This window comes from Quercus suber, unplaced genomic scaffold, assembly GCF_002906115.3.
Source record: "Quercus suber isolate HL8 unplaced genomic scaffold, Cork oak 2.0 scaffold_270, whole genome shotgun sequence".
Classification (NCBI taxonomy): Eukaryota; Viridiplantae; Streptophyta; class Magnoliopsida; order Fagales; family Fagaceae; genus Quercus; species Quercus suber.
In genome coordinates, this window is record NW_027069726.1 from 134,049 (window position 1) to 149,841 (window position 15,793).

Genomic DNA, 15,793 nt, shown 5'->3' on the forward strand with positions numbered 1-15,793 from the left:
TTGTGGGTTATGGCTGTTGAGTGATGACTGATGATATTGATTGCTATTAAAACTTTACGACTTGTGGCTGTGGGCTGGGTTTTTTTGTTTTTTTTTTTTTTTAATATTTTTTGTTATAGGATTACTTTTACCAAATCTTGCATTTTTTTTAGTCAAAATCTTTTGTCCCACTTTTCCTACATCACTATATACTCTACAAATAAAAACATGCCACATATCCATCTAATTTATTAAATGCTAAATTTATGCCTTCTATTATTTCAATTACCTAAATATGATCGGTTATTTATTTGTTTATTTTAGAAAATTGAAATAATAAAAGACATAAATTTTGTATTTAATAAATTAGATGTATATGTGGCATATTTTTATTTGTGGAGTATATAGTGGTACAGGAAAAGTGGGATAAAAGATTTTGACTCGCATTTTGTTGTGTATTAGTAGTCATGGACTACACTAAGACTAAAGCAAAAAAAAAAAAAAATCAAAAAACAAATAACAAAATGAAATAATAATACTAAAGGAAAAACAAAATAAAACATTATACATGTGTGAGGGAAGAATACCACACATTGTAGCACAATTTTTTTTTTCTTGTACACATTATAGTACCAAAGTGGATATTTAGAATAAATATATATTATTTTTATTAGTTTTAATTCATTGAATAATATAATGAATATGTCTTTATTTATGTAGGTTGAGATTGCTAGATACTTATTATTCGGTAAAGCTACAATAGTACTTTCTATATGTCAAGTTTTATTGCTTTACGTTTGGAAATTACCTTTTATTCAAGTTATATAAATATATTATTGGTAGTGTTTCTTTTATTTGTAAATATTTTTTGATTTGAAATGTCTACTAGCAAAAATGTATCTGGACATGAAAAATTAATTAATTGAGTCTCAAAAAGATCAATAGATAAATTACAGCACAAATTTAGATAAAAATATCACAAATGAGTAAGAAATTCACCAAAAAGAGTAAGAAGATAATGAAATGATAAAATTGCAAGATAACAATGAAAATAACCATAATGATGTCCAATTTTGCAATGAAAAAAAATCTTGATTATGAACTTCAAAATAGTTATATTATCATATCTTCAAAATATAATATTTTTAAAATAATATAGCTAATTCACTTAATATAGCTATGTCATTGAAAAAAATATATTTAGAAGAACTTGAATACAAAAATTTAAGGCAAAAATGCAAAACTGACCCTCTAACTTTTACTGTTTTTCATTTCAGTTCTCTAACTTTTAGTTTTGTCAATTCAGTCCTCTAATTTTCAATTTTTGTCAATTCAATGCTCTGTTACAACTCAATTAGTGCTGTTGTTAGATATGCTTGAAACGATGCTGTTTTGCTTTTTTTTTTTCTTTTTTCTTTTTTCTTTTTTCTTTTTTTAAATATAAATTCAGAATTAAAAGAAAATAAGAAGAATTTGAAAAAAAAAAAATTGCAAAATAGTCCATGTAATTGCAAAATAGTCATGCATTTACATTCCCACCTTTGAACTCATTAGACATATCATCTTCCAAAAATGAGTCGTTGTCTTCGTCGTCCATTTTCTGCAACATCTCGAATCGGACCTGACCCGACCTAGGCACCTAACTCGACCGCTTTTCCATTTCAGTGAGCAGCAAGTCCATCAATCTCGAACAAGTTTTCGCTCTCAACAAGCTTGATTTCCTCTAAAATGACGCATTTGATGTCCATGTCACCACATCATTGTGGTGGTTGTTGTTGTTATTGTTGTTATTGTTGTCATTGCTGCTAAAACGGCATCGTATTGAGTTGCTATTATTTTTGTTGGGGGTGAGGGTTGAAGATTCGGTTTCTTGAAACAACACTCGGAGCTTCCTCGAGGGCGTCGCTTTGAGGGGGGACTTGAAAATAGTGGATCTTTCTCCTCCTCCACCACCGTATTACTATTATAGCTGTTGCTACCGTGTCGCATGAAATCAAAACCCAACTTGTCTTGGCCTTTCCAAAACTCGAAACTATTCTCTCTCCAAATCTTGCCGCCAGTTTCAAAGGCTTTCATCGCCGAGGAATCTCCATTGTCGATCTTGACAATGACTTCTTCGCGGTGGCTGTGACGACATCGTTCCCTTAATGTTTTCTTTCTTTCTTTCTTTCTTTCTTTCTTTCTTCTTTTTTTTTTTTTTTTTTTTAGATTTTTCTTATTTTCTTTTAATTCCGAATTTATTAAAAAAAAAAAAAAAAAAAAAAAAAAAAGATTTTAAGTGAAATATATTATAATATAAAAATATTAAATAAATATTAATTTAATTAATACATATAAAAAAATGCCCAATTTTAATTGTCACATTAGGCCCCAAAATGTTTGGGGCCAACCCTGATCATCCTCCATGTGGTTATAGACCAAAAGGGTGATTCTGTTATAAGAGGATTGCTCTATGTGGTTTGGCTCCTTTCCTTGTCCAAGTTAGGAAGAGTGCTTGGGACCTAAGGGCTAGGGCTTTTGGTTGTTCTGCCCATAACTTGGAAAGTAGAGTGCTCCTATCCAACTTTACAACTAGGGATGTTGGGGCGGGTTTCCTATTTTCCAGTCCCCCACCCCCACCCTAACCCTACCCTCGCTTCTGGTAGGCTTTTTGCCCCTACCCCCTACCCCTCCCATCCTCTGCTCACTCAATTATTTATTTTATAATTTATTAAAATTTGATTTAACATATATCATACAATAAATTAAAACTCATAAAACATCAAAATCAAGTTCTAACATTACAAAATCTTCTTAAAGTATAATAATACAACAATTTAAACATAACAACGTAACAACTAAACATGGTAAACAATTTAATCCTAAAACATATAAATATAAATTCAATAATACAACACTAAAAACATAGTAAATTTGAAGTTTAAAGACTAAAGATCATTTATATGCCATATAAAAAAAATACTTATAAAAATATTTTTTTAACATTTCAAATATAATTGGGTGGGTTTGAAGGAGGGTCTCCAATACTTGCCCTTGCCCCAAAACCTTCTTGAAATTTTACATGCATAAAGAATATAATAAGAACATGTAATCTAATGTTTAGATTTTCAAAATTCACACTCAATATAGAGATATATGAGGAGTTTGTAGAGTTTCTCACCAAACTAGTTTGGAGGAAAACTTTGTTTCTAGTTATGCAAGGCAAGTTCAAATTTCAATTTCTAGCTACAAACACCACAAAGAAAAAAAATGCTTCACATTTGGCTCTCTATTACTACAAAATTTGTAAAAGTCTACTTTCTTGGTAACATTCTCAAGCATGATAGCTTTTATGTATGCTTTATCAATCATTTTTTATTTCCCCTCTTCTCTCTGATTTAAAATAAGTACTTTATCAATCATAATTGTTATTACTTGATCCAATATTGAGGTTGAATACAGTGTTTTTTTGCTGACACCACTACTGAGCCCATTTGATTGTGTTCTCTTCTTAAGGACATGAGAGCATCTTCAGCAAATTCATCAAATTTTGTATTGTTTGGAGAATGAATAGTAACTTTTAGCTTTTATTTACCCACTTTTTCAAATTTATTTTCCAACAGATTCTCTATTCCATTTAATTATTACTTCTTTATTCATTATTTATTCTTTTTTTTAACAATTACACATCTTCCAACATTTTTTTATTTAACACATAATTATTATAATAGGAAAAAAAAACATTTGAAGAATGAACAGTAGCCCATCAAATTTGATGAGCTACTATTCAGGAGCCAAAAACAATTCCAGGTATAGAGAATCCATTGGGGACTCTTTTTATGGTGTCATTCTCTATTATAGAGATTTTTATGCATTTAGCTACACCATTAGAGATACTATGAGAGTCTTTATCTGTGATGCTATTATATTGTAATATAATAATTAGAGTGTCATCATTTCCTTCACGGTCTTCTCCAACTTCAATTTGTCCCTTTCGATGAATGAATTTTAGACATTTTAACCAAGTCCCTCACTCTCCTAGTCACTTCCTACATGCTTCTCTCCAAAGTCAAGCTAGTCCAAGATTAGCCACCTTAAGTTTGAGGAAAATGCGAAATCTATCATGAAAATGATAGATCTATTTGGGCTTGATCTCATTGTAAAGATCAAGTATCTGTAAGTTTGTACTTACAAGACAAGTAACCTAGTCCTACTAGGATTTTTTTTTTTTTTTAGAATACTTATATTTTTAGCACACACCCATAGGGAGAGGAGAAAATGTCTTAAAAAAACCTACAGTGATGTATATCAAAAAAAGTCTAACTCTTGAATACACAGCACATGCTTTAAATATCTTTAATTCACATTTATTTTCCAATGTGAGATTAACCCATTATTTTTTTCTTTTGAAAATACTAAATATTTTTAACACACAGATGATTAAAATATGGGATAAAGTAGTTTTTTTTTTTAATAAATACTTTGTGATGTACAATTTTATTTTGTGAATATCAATTCAATTTTCTTTCTCTTCACCACAACTAACTATCAATTAAAAAAATTATAATTATGGGACTAAAATATTTTAATTTTTTTAGGGTAATTCAATCATGAAATTTGTAAAATCTTACCAATTCATTTTAAAATTAGTACATTATGTTGTCACATTATCAACATTTGAACACACATTTATTATCACTATTTTTGTATTATTTTAAATTATAAATAATGTGATAAAAATATATTCCTTTCAGTTTAAAATAAATAAACCTAATTCTAGAAACTCAATGGTACTTATGATTTTTTTTTCTTCCTATTTGTGATACTTGATCTAGCTAATAATGCATGCAGATGACACGGCAGACATTTGCACTTATATTGTTACAAATGAGTAATAAATTAAATATGCTTTATACAAAAATATAAAGTACTCATACATGCACTTGAAGGACTTGTGGTAAATTCAAAAATCTAAAGTTTCATACATCACACATCTATTCATGGGATTTTCAGGTGCTCATGAATAAAGAGTGCAGCACATGAATAGTACACTCCCTCTTTCTACACGAATGGTGAATTTTGCTAATTAAACGCATGGTTAAACCCAACAAAATCCTCTCTTACATGACTAAAAATGAAGATAGTTCATTTAACGATTATGATTTTATTTTCATGATGTAATAGTGTAGAGAGTGCCACAACTTCTAAATGACATGTCCCTGTACACTTTCAAATCTCCTTAAAATAAAAATAAAAAATAAAAAAAAAAGGGTAGATAGAAAGATTTGAAAGTGAGAGTATTCACTTCAGTCAGTGTATAATATAAAAATGTGTAGAATTTACACAATTATACCTAAAAAATGACTCACATTAATCTATGTATAATTGTGTAAATTTATAAGTTTATTACAATAACCGTGTAAATTTATACGAATATTATTCATTTTGTATTTAATTATATATCTTGATAATGTAGGAAGAGAGTAAGTGGTGATTATTGTAGTGGCAAAAGAGAAACAATTTTAAAAAAATTAATATTTTAATTAAATATAATGCAAAATATATAATTGATTAGGGTTATTTTAAAAAGTATGTAAAAAAAAAAAAAAGACTTTTATGCTAAAATTAGAAATTTGATCGAGGCAAATGCTCGATGATCATTTTCCTGAGAGCATGCATGTGTAGACTGTAGAGGAGTATCATGATGCTGGAGTAGTGTATAATTTTCCTATTAATCCATTAGTATTTTATGCGTATACGTGGCACATGTGATGAAGTAGGTTATGTATTTAGATGGAATTTCATTCCGTTGGAGTTTGGAACTCTGTTCTGACATTTAGCATAGCATTCAAAAATCTCTACAAACACCAACCAAACATGAAGATAATGGTGGCCGTAAAGCGAGTCATCGACTACGCCGTCAAAATCCGAGTCAAACCCGACAAAGTAAGCAAACACAAACACACTGTTTTTTTTTTTTTGGGAGGGGGTTAAATCAAATGTTTGATTTTGAAATTGATTGATCTGTCAGACGGGCGTGGAGAGCCAGAACGTGAAGATGTCGATGAACCCATTCTGCGAAATAGCGCTGGAGGAGGCTCTAAGACTGTTCTGACATTTAGCATAGCATTCAAAAATCTCTACAAACACCAACCAAACATGAAGATAATGGTGGCCGTAAAGCGAGTCATCGACTACGCCGTCAAAATCCGAGTCAAACCCGACAAAGTAAGCAAACACAAACACACTGTTTTTTTTTTTTTGGGAGGGGGTTAAATCAAATGTTTGATTTTGAAATTGATTGATCTGTCAGACGGGCGTGGAGAGCCAGAACGTGAAGATGTCGATGAACCCATTCTGCGAAATAGCGCTGGAGGAGGCTCTAAGAATCAAAGAGGGTGGCATGGCCTCTGAGGTTGTGGCTGTCAGTATGGGTCCAGCTCACTGCGTCGATACGCTCAGAACTGGACTGGCTATGGGCGCTGATCGAGCTATTCATGTGGACGCCACTGGACCTCTCTATCCACTCTCTGTTGCCAAGCTTTTCAAGGCCCTTGTCGAACTTGAGAAACCTGCTCTTCTCATTCTCGGCAAACAGGTTCCTTTTTTTCACTTTCAATTGGGCTATATATTTTGAAATTTTCACTGTTGTTTGTATACTTAACACGTTCAAATCGGATATTAATTAGAATTTGATCTTTAAAATTATTTCTTAAGCATAATTTAGGACTACACAAACTTCAAATTTAAACATTTCGTTGATGATATAGCTATTGATCTTTGAAATTTTGTAAACATGAAGGATGTAATAAGAAAATGCAATCTAAGAAAGATATTGGGGGAGTTTGAACAATTTTTCTCCAAACTAGTTTGGAAACAAAATTTGTCCCTTTATTAATCACGACAATTCATACAACAAGCAGTTAATAGGCAACAGCCACAAACTAAGAAAAATAAATAAAATCTCACAAAATATAAGCCAGTGACAAATAGCCCCAGGACTAAGCTCTAACTGAATCTTTTGTTCCAGAGTCGGTTGTGAAATGGGCAAAGTGGATTCTTCAAACCAATGACAGCAAGAAGGCCCCTGTAGGTGGTTTTCCCCACCCACTCAATTAACACTTAGCAAAGAATGACCCATAGGTTACAAAGACTTATGTTCTGTAAGTGAAAGGAGTAATCAAACTTCCTGCAGTGATTAATACTAGCCTTTATATCCCATTTGGAAGCATGAATAATGCTTTCCTTGGTCATGATCATCCCATTGAATACTCTTGCATTTCTTTGGACTTTGGAGCCAAATAGGATATTTAGCAGTGACCCAAGAAACCTTGCATATTAACGATTTTACATTCTTCCCTCAAGTCCTTACACCCCATTGAATGATTTCACACCAGGTCTGCCTTCTTAACCGAGTAATGCATAAAGCTTTCAATATGCAGCCATATTCTCTTGGTGAGAGGGCATTCAAAGAACAAGTGATCCCTTATTTCTATACAACCCCTACTAAATGCTCAAAAATAGTGACCTTTATAACCCCATTTCAATAGTCTAACCCGGGTGGTGAATCTATCTCTAGTAGCCAACCATGAAAGCATGTCTTGGTATATTCGACGAGTGCCATAGCAACCTCCACCAATCAGCAACTGGGACCTTAGATCTAATTGCCACCCAGGTTTCAGCACAACTAAGAAAATACCACACTTAGCAGCAAACCACTCAACAGAGTCTTTCTTAGCGATACTAACCTGTAATGCTTTAGCCTGAAATCTCAACCAAAGCGTCAGACCTTGTTGACATCCGACACAAATTACCATTAGAAATAAAACTAGGTACTCTAGTTTATCTGTTGCCATCAACATCATAAATAATCCCAAAACCATACTTAGGGTGCAAAAGTCCATTTGGGTGCCAATTGTCCGACCCAAGGAATACATATCCTCCATGCCCAATTTTGTGTTTTAGGAACCGCATAGCTAGCAAGATTTCTAAGTCTAAGCAGCTTCCTCCATCCCCAAGTAGCTTCTTGTGGAATATTTATAGCCCTAAAATCCCTCTTTCTCAACAAATATTCATGGACACCCATGACCCATGCAACCCAATCAGAACCAGCTTTGACAAAAAGATTCCAAATATGCTTCAAAACTGAAGCCTTATTCCAATTTCCAACTCTTTTTATTCTCAATCCACCTTCTCTTTTTGGATCACTAACTAGACTCCATTGAAGACAGATTGGAGGAGTTGCAATTGTAAATGAAGGGGTGATTTGAGGATTAAGCTACAATTCTGGCAGTAATTTTATCAACAAGAGGCTGACAATCTTTTGCACAAACTTTACAAGCTACTTACCTTTCTTTGAAGCATTATCTATAGAATCTTCTTTAGCCCCTCATTTGTGTTAGCCAAGAAATCTAACCCCCCCACCCCCCCCCACCAAAAAAAAAAAAAAAACTGAAGAGTTTATTGAACTTAGATGACACCTTCTTAATGACAGAAAACATAGATTACCTCAGCTGCACTAAAATCCATGAGGTTATCAGAGAACAAACATGTGAAAGCTGAACTTTAGCACATCTAGGATGAATTTTGAAACACTTAGGGTATGTTTTGCAGTTTTTTTTTTTTTTCTCCTAATTTTTCTAGATCAAAAAATTTGTTTGGTAACTCAAAATAGACATAAAACAAAAACAGTTTCCAAATCTCAATTTTCAAAGGAAACTGAGAATAGGTAAAGAGGTATTTTCAATTTAGAAAACACAGGGAAGGGTACACTTAGATGAGGTCCAGGATTCGAGTCCTGGATAAAAATAAATTTAAAAAAAAAAAAAAAAAGATAATACCATGCAAAGGAATTTTGAAAAATGTGCTGCCAAACCCACCACTATCTCTCCCTGACTCCCTACTCCACTCCCTCTCGTCATTCTTTTCATCTTTACAACCCATGCTATGGGGTTTTATATCTTTGGTTGGAGTTGGCACTAGATAGCATATTATATTGGTAATGGGTTAGATTTTTTAAAGAAGAGATAATGAGTCAGACTTTTTTAGCCGTCATTATTCAGATTCAGCAGGAAGACTGGTTGCTGCTATGAGCCAGAAAATTCCTCTGCCAAATTCGGTGAAGATAGTCGAAGCCTTAGCATGTAGAAGGAAGCCGTAACTGTTTTTTGTTTTTATTCTTAAAAACAAGTTTTTGAAAACAAAAGGCAAAAATAGTTACCAAACATAGCCTTAGAAGCCTTCACAGAATTGCTTAACAATCTAGTAAGCACTTTTATATCTATAACAATCAAATAAGGAAAGAGGGGTCACCTTGCCTCAATCCCTATGCTCACTTAAAATAACCCACTAGGCAGCTATTGATAGGTTATGCATTCTTTAATACAGTGGACTTACATAGGAGGGAACCCAATGGTTGACAGGCAGTGAAAAATAAAATTCCAATCAACAGATTCATAGGCTGTCATTAAATCCACCTTAATGGTGCACCTGGCTGGCCCTCTAACCTTATGATAATTCATCACAATTTCATGAGCATGGAGAAACATTCTCAGCAATATTCCTACTCAGGATAAGCGCTGTTTGGGAATTGCTGACAAAATCACTGAGACATAGCCCTTCAACCTATTAGCTAAGAATTAAGATTTTTGTTATGCACTGGTACAATGTGTTGCAGAATGAAATGAGTCTAGAGTTCGTGGCAGTTCTTATCTTCGCCACCTTGTGAAATAAGGCATTATTCTCTCTTCTGTAAAAATTATCAGGTGTTTCTAGCCTTCTTCTTCAACATGGCCTCTTCAACACCTCTTATAGCCATATAGGCATGTAGCTTTTCCTTCTCTTTGCTAAGGAATCTTCTATGCCAGGATGAGCAAGTGCTTCCTTTTTTGCAACCTCCAGCTCCAACCTGGCTTCAACCACCCTTTGGGACAAATTATGCAGCACTTCTCTATTAAATTCTTTACCATCATTTTTAAGTGATTTATTTTCTTGTAGAGCTTTGACTTTAGAGTTCCCATCACTTCATATTCCCAAGCTTGTTGGAACAACTACTTGATATTCCCTATCACCCTGCCCAGCTTTAACAACAAAGTCATTGTCCTCTCTCCTGCTGCTCCAAGTAAAATGAGAACCAATAAAAGGAATATCTAAACCCTCCAGATTATAGAGACACTGACAAAATTCAGTTTTATACATAGACTGCCCTCCCCATTCAGCTTCTCAATGGCATTACTAACCACATGAAACTTAACCCCCAAAAACCAGGGGCTGCTAAGTGCAACCAGTCTGATGTTTCACTTTCAACTGACTATATTTCCTCCTTTCCATACCACTATAGATGGAGGAAACTCATTTCAGATCCCCACTAGAAGTTCTCATATCACAATGGCCTGATCTGATTTCTGGAACTTAGTCACAGCCAGGTCATTGCTATTTCAACAAATCCGAATTCTCTCCAGATCATGAAACTTTGTTATCACTCATAAAATCCCACCCTGGTGCAATATTTTTCCTGATTATTTTAGCATTCTCCTATTTTACCTCAGTCTCCACAAGGCAAATTAGAGAAATATTTAATCTAAGAATAAAAGACCTGACCTTATTCTGTTTTAAGGGGTCATTTAAATACCTTAAATTCCAAACTGTCAATTTCAGTGAATGGAAATTCAAGGGGAGGCAAGACTATTGCCCTTCCCTATAGCATCATCAACATACTCAAATTTTTGTTTCCCTTTCTTCTTCTTCTTATTAGAGGTAACCACAATAGCAGCTTCTATGACCTGGTGCAACATCAGCTCTGTGTTAGCACTTAGCAGGTTGGTGGGTTTGTAAGATTGATTCTGAAGATTGAGTTTCATGCTGGATTCTGAATCAGTAGGAAGATTTTAAAATAGATATAAAAAATTCTAACCTGGTTTTGCTTTTTTCCTAACGGATTTTTTTGGTGCTGCCAAAATTTGAAATCCACATTAACTAAGACAAAATATTTGCAATTGGCTTAGTTGAGTGGAGACTTTTGTACTCCCAGGTACTAAATATGAAATACTTAAATGGGAATCAGTTAAATTTATTTCTCATAATGCATTTCTTAGCAAAAAAAGGTGCATTTAGGTGTTAATTTCTTCTACAGCAATATCTTGTGTTGAATTTTCATTCTTTTTTTTTTTTTTTTGGTGGTGAGGACAGGTTTGCTTTCGAATTTTTTGGTATATATCAAGTTCCTTAATCCCTAATGTTTGTCCATTTCTTTGTGCACTTTTTAAAGTAGAGTTATATCGAGATATTTGTGGAAGAATGACTCTTTCTCATTTTTGGGTTTGTGTGAAGGCCATAGATGATGATTGCAATCAAACAGGGCAAATGGTTGCAGGGCTGCTTGGTTGGCCACAGGGGACCTTTGCTTCAAAGGTTGGTTGAACTGTTTAAACATTCAATATAAACAGAGGTTCATTACTCAATTAAATAAGGGAAGGTTAGATTGCTATTCTACTAGGTACCCAAATTCATGCCGTTTTGTTTCTGTTGGCTTCCCATTATTGGTGGGATTATGTTTAGCACAACATAACTGTACTTATTTTGCAGTCTGCCTGAATGTCAAATCTAAACATAACTGGAAGGAGTATAAGACAATTGTATTATTTGCTAATTATTTCGTGTCAACTTTTAATTAGTCTTTGTATTCAGCTAATTTTTAAAAAAGTGATTTTCTTGCTGCTATTGTTGCTGTTCCTGTTGTTTTGACATATTTTCCCGTGATTTACTGCTGCTATCTAGTAGGTAGTGCTAGATAAGGAGAAGCAACTGGCAACGGTGGATAGAGAAGTTGACGGTGGTCTTGAGACCTTATGTATGGACTTACCAGCTGTAATCACGTAAGGATCTCATCCTCATGAATTTTTTATCAAACACTTCCACTGTGTTTGCTCCTCACAGTTTTGAGTTTGTTTGTACTTCTATTTTGAAAACATGACAGTTCATATTCTTTAATGGCCCTTTATGACTAAATTTATAACGAATAACAATTAATGCTATTATGTTTAATTGTATTTATGGGCAATGACTTTCTTATGTATATCCTAGTGTTAAATTGTATTTTGAGTATAATTTTGGTCCGTGATTTCCTACATATTTTGTTTTGTAGAACGAATGCCATAGCTTTACATACTCTACCTGATCTGTCCTTCTCTTGAACGTCGAAAAGAATTTTTAAAGCATCTTCAATATTTTTATTTTTGTTGTGGGTTTATCTTTCTGTTTGTTCATGATATATACTTTCTAACTACTTATATATACAAATTAGATGGACTAAAGCTTGCAAGGAAATTTTAAAACTTGCTTGTTAAGGTATGATGAATAATAATATATGGTTCTTTTTTAGGAATTTGGTAACTCGTTATTGGTTAAATAAACGGCCCATAGGGATCATCTTTGGATGTTAGAATATTATGTGTGGTTACTTTCATGATAGTGATGTGATGTTCCAAGAAAAAATATTGTAGGTTTGGTGGCTTAAACACTATTTGGAATAGTGATACTGAAAATGTGTTAAGGTGGTCCCACATGTACCCAAAACAAATGTACCATGTATTCATTTGGTTACTGCAGAATCTAAACAGGCCTGCCAAATGATCAACTATATTAGAAAACAGCAGATAAGTCATATAGCTATGCCAAATGAGCTGGGAAATCCTGCATTCTACAACTTGATCACATGCTTGAGTGTTTCAAGTCAAGAAGTTTTTTAAAATCAGAATAACGGTTGCTAAGTTGACAAGTTTTTATATCTTAATTTAACTTTTTTTGGGTCCATATGGGCTCTTTTAGAGCAGGTTTGTATGGTTTCTGAAGCCTCTATTGCTCCATTTATTCGTATTTTATAGTTTTCTTTAAAAATTGTTTATTTTCATGTTGTGGAGTGGATCCATATTTGAAGAAAAGTGAGTGAAGCACAGATCCATGTTCAGTGGACTTTAGCACTTAGCACCCATAAGGATTTATAATTTAGGAAATAGTAATGGAGATTATATAATATTCAGACAATATAAAGATTGTCCTAACCTTTGTATAAAACCTCTTTAAAGAGATTGACCACTGTAGGAAAGTCCATATAACGAAAGGAGATAAAAAGTAACAGATTCACACTAACATAATCACCTATGAATTTTTATTTTTATTTTTCAATATTATCCCTCAGTCACGTTTATTTTAAATTGGGGGATTAAATACTTATGAGTGGAGTAATCAGGAAGAAGTAAAAAATTATGCCTTTTTTGGTTGTTTGCTTTATTGGGTCTTTGAGAATCATCTTTATTATTATTATTATTATTATTATTATTGGAGCAAAAAAACGAAAAAGAGAATCACCTTTTTTTTGCAATATATATATTGCTGGACTGTATTTGCAACTCATAAAGGGATTCCAAATGCTCTGCTATTCTAAGGCCAAGTTTTAATTTCCTATGCTCTCAAAGATATTGCTGATGGGGACACACTTGCCTTGGATAATTTCTAGAGAAGGCCTCTCTTATTTATTTATTATAATATGAAAGTGTGCTTTACAATAATGATTTGTCCAGATCCAGCCTCAGATTGTTACTGTGTGCGTGCTTGTGTATATGTGCATGTGTTGTAACTTGATCTCTTGTGACTTTGATGAGCTTTATTTGTGCTCCGTATGCAGCACTGATTTGAGGCTGAATCAACCTAGGTATGCAACACTCCCCAACATAATGAAAGCAAAATCAAAGGTCATAAAGAAATACACTCCACAGGAATTAAACGTCGAAATCAAATCTGATTTAGAGGTTCTTCAGGTCACTGAACCTCCTAAGAGAAAAGCAGGGGTAATAGTTTCTTCTGTGGACGAGCTGATTGACAAGCTTAAAAATGAAGCTCATGTCATCTGATTATTTGATAGCTTCTTGATTAGAAAAGCTTTGTACTAATCAGTTGCTTCTCACCAAATGTTAAATGTTGATGTATTGACAAAAATGCAACTACAAAACAAAGCTGAAAGCTATTTTAATAAAATTTCATTTTGTTATATAATCTATGTTCAATGAATTTCATGTTTTCTCATCCTCTTCTTTTGTTATATTATTCGTGATATATTGATATTGATCATACTCCAGCAAAATTTTCATGTTCCGATGTCATGTATTTTTGGGTAGCAGACCAGTTATTTTAGAAAATTGAAGTTGAAGACCAGGGGTGGTGGCTGCTGCTGCTGCTGCTTTTAGAAAAAGGCTACTGGTAAACTTTGACAAGTAGCAGGTGAAAATTAGTCATTTTAAGATCATATTATAGAAATATTTCTATTCTGTAACAACTAGTGGAAATGCAAGATTTCTTTTTTCTTTTTCTTTTTTACGAAAAAAAAAAATTCAAATGACGAATTGACAATTGCAGTTTAAGGACGCAATTTCACCGTGGCAAGAGGTATCAGGTATGCAATGCAGTCACTGTGTGAAGCATATTGAAGATAACATGTCAATTTCAACCTAGGTGTTTTTTTTTTTTTTTTTTTTTTTTTTTTTTTTTTTTTTTTTTTTTTTTTTTTTTTTTGTGGTGTTGGTGCTCTAATGGTGTGCAGGGGACTTATCGCGTTTGCCTTCGGAAGAATATCCGGAAGGGATTGGACAGTTTTTGTAGTCCTGTTGCTTTTAAGGTGGGGGATGGTGCCAATATCAAATTCTGGTTTGATACTTGGTGTGGGGGGGCTCCTTTAAAAGATGTCTTTCATGAATTATTCGGTATTGCCAGTAATAAGGAATCTTCTGTGGCTGAGCTTTTATCTTCCTCAGGGGATGGTTTCCATTGGAGTGTTAATTTTGTTCGTCCGGTACAAGACTGGGAATTGGAGTTGGTGGTCACCTTTTTGGATTTGATTTATTCTGGCTTGGTGAGAGGGAACGGAGTGGATCAATTATGCTGGAAACCTTCTGCCAGTGGGGTTTTTGATGTTAAATATTTTTATAAGGTTTTGTGTTCTTCCACCCATTCTTTTTTTCCCTTGGAAACCTTTATGGAGGCTAAAGGTGCCAACAAAGGTTATTTTCTTCATGTGGACAGCAGCTTTGGGGCATATTTTATTTACAGATAATTTACAGAAACTCAGAGTAGTTTCATTGGATTGGTGTTGCACGTGCAAGAAGGATGGGGAGTCCATTGATCATTTATTGTTACTTTGTCATATAGCTAGAGTTGTGGAATATGGTATTTTCTTTATTTGGGGTTCATTGGGTTATGCAATGCCATGTTGTGGATCTTCTAGCAAGCTGGTTTTATAAATGTAGCAGATGTAAGTCCTTGGTGATTTGGAGTAAGATTCCTCATTGTATTATGTGGGGTATTTGGTGGGAGAGGAATACTTGTACTTATGAAGGATGTGAGAGATCAACTCATGATATGAAGTTGTTTTTCCTTTGAACTTTGCTAGAGTGGAAAAATGCTTCAGGTGTTTTTACTTTTAATTCTTTGACAGATTTGTTAGATGGTTGTTCTTTCTTTGTTTTATAGTTTTAACTTTTTTTCTGTTCCTATTGCACTGCCTGTGTGCTTTGGTTTTTGTTATTGTTTTCTTTTTTCAATGAAGTTATATTACTTATCAATAAAATATGAAGGCTTGGGAATAGCATACTGCGAATACATGATGAGCTCTGGTCTATCTTTAGGACAATGCTTCTTCTGGGTTTGGCAAATAGCATTTCATCCCACACACACCAAACCAACCCACCACACACCCCCCCCCCCCCCCCCCCCCAAATTTTTTTTTGATAAGTAATGCAGTTTTATAAATACTTCAGCTTTCTTGTATTAAAACTTTGCCCCGTAA

At 33.6% G+C, this 15,793-nt stretch overlaps 1 protein-coding gene across 1 annotated transcript; it reads left to right on the plus strand.

Moving 5' to 3' along the window:
• The first annotated feature begins 6,066 nt into the window (after nucleotides 1-6,066).
• On the plus strand, nucleotides 6,067-14,007 carry LOC111996176 (electron transfer flavoprotein subunit beta, mitochondrial). Its single transcript, XM_024028128.2, has 5 exons — nucleotides 6,067-6,186; nucleotides 6,272-6,556; nucleotides 11,287-11,367; nucleotides 11,737-11,831; nucleotides 13,640-14,007. Exons 1-5 carry the CDS (start codon nucleotides 6,118-6,120, stop codon nucleotides 13,863-13,865), a joined length of 756 nt encoding a protein of 251 aa, XP_023883896.2. The 5' UTR covers nucleotides 6,067-6,117; the 3' UTR covers nucleotides 13,866-14,007.
• Nucleotides 14,008-15,793: the final 1,786 nt, after the last annotated feature.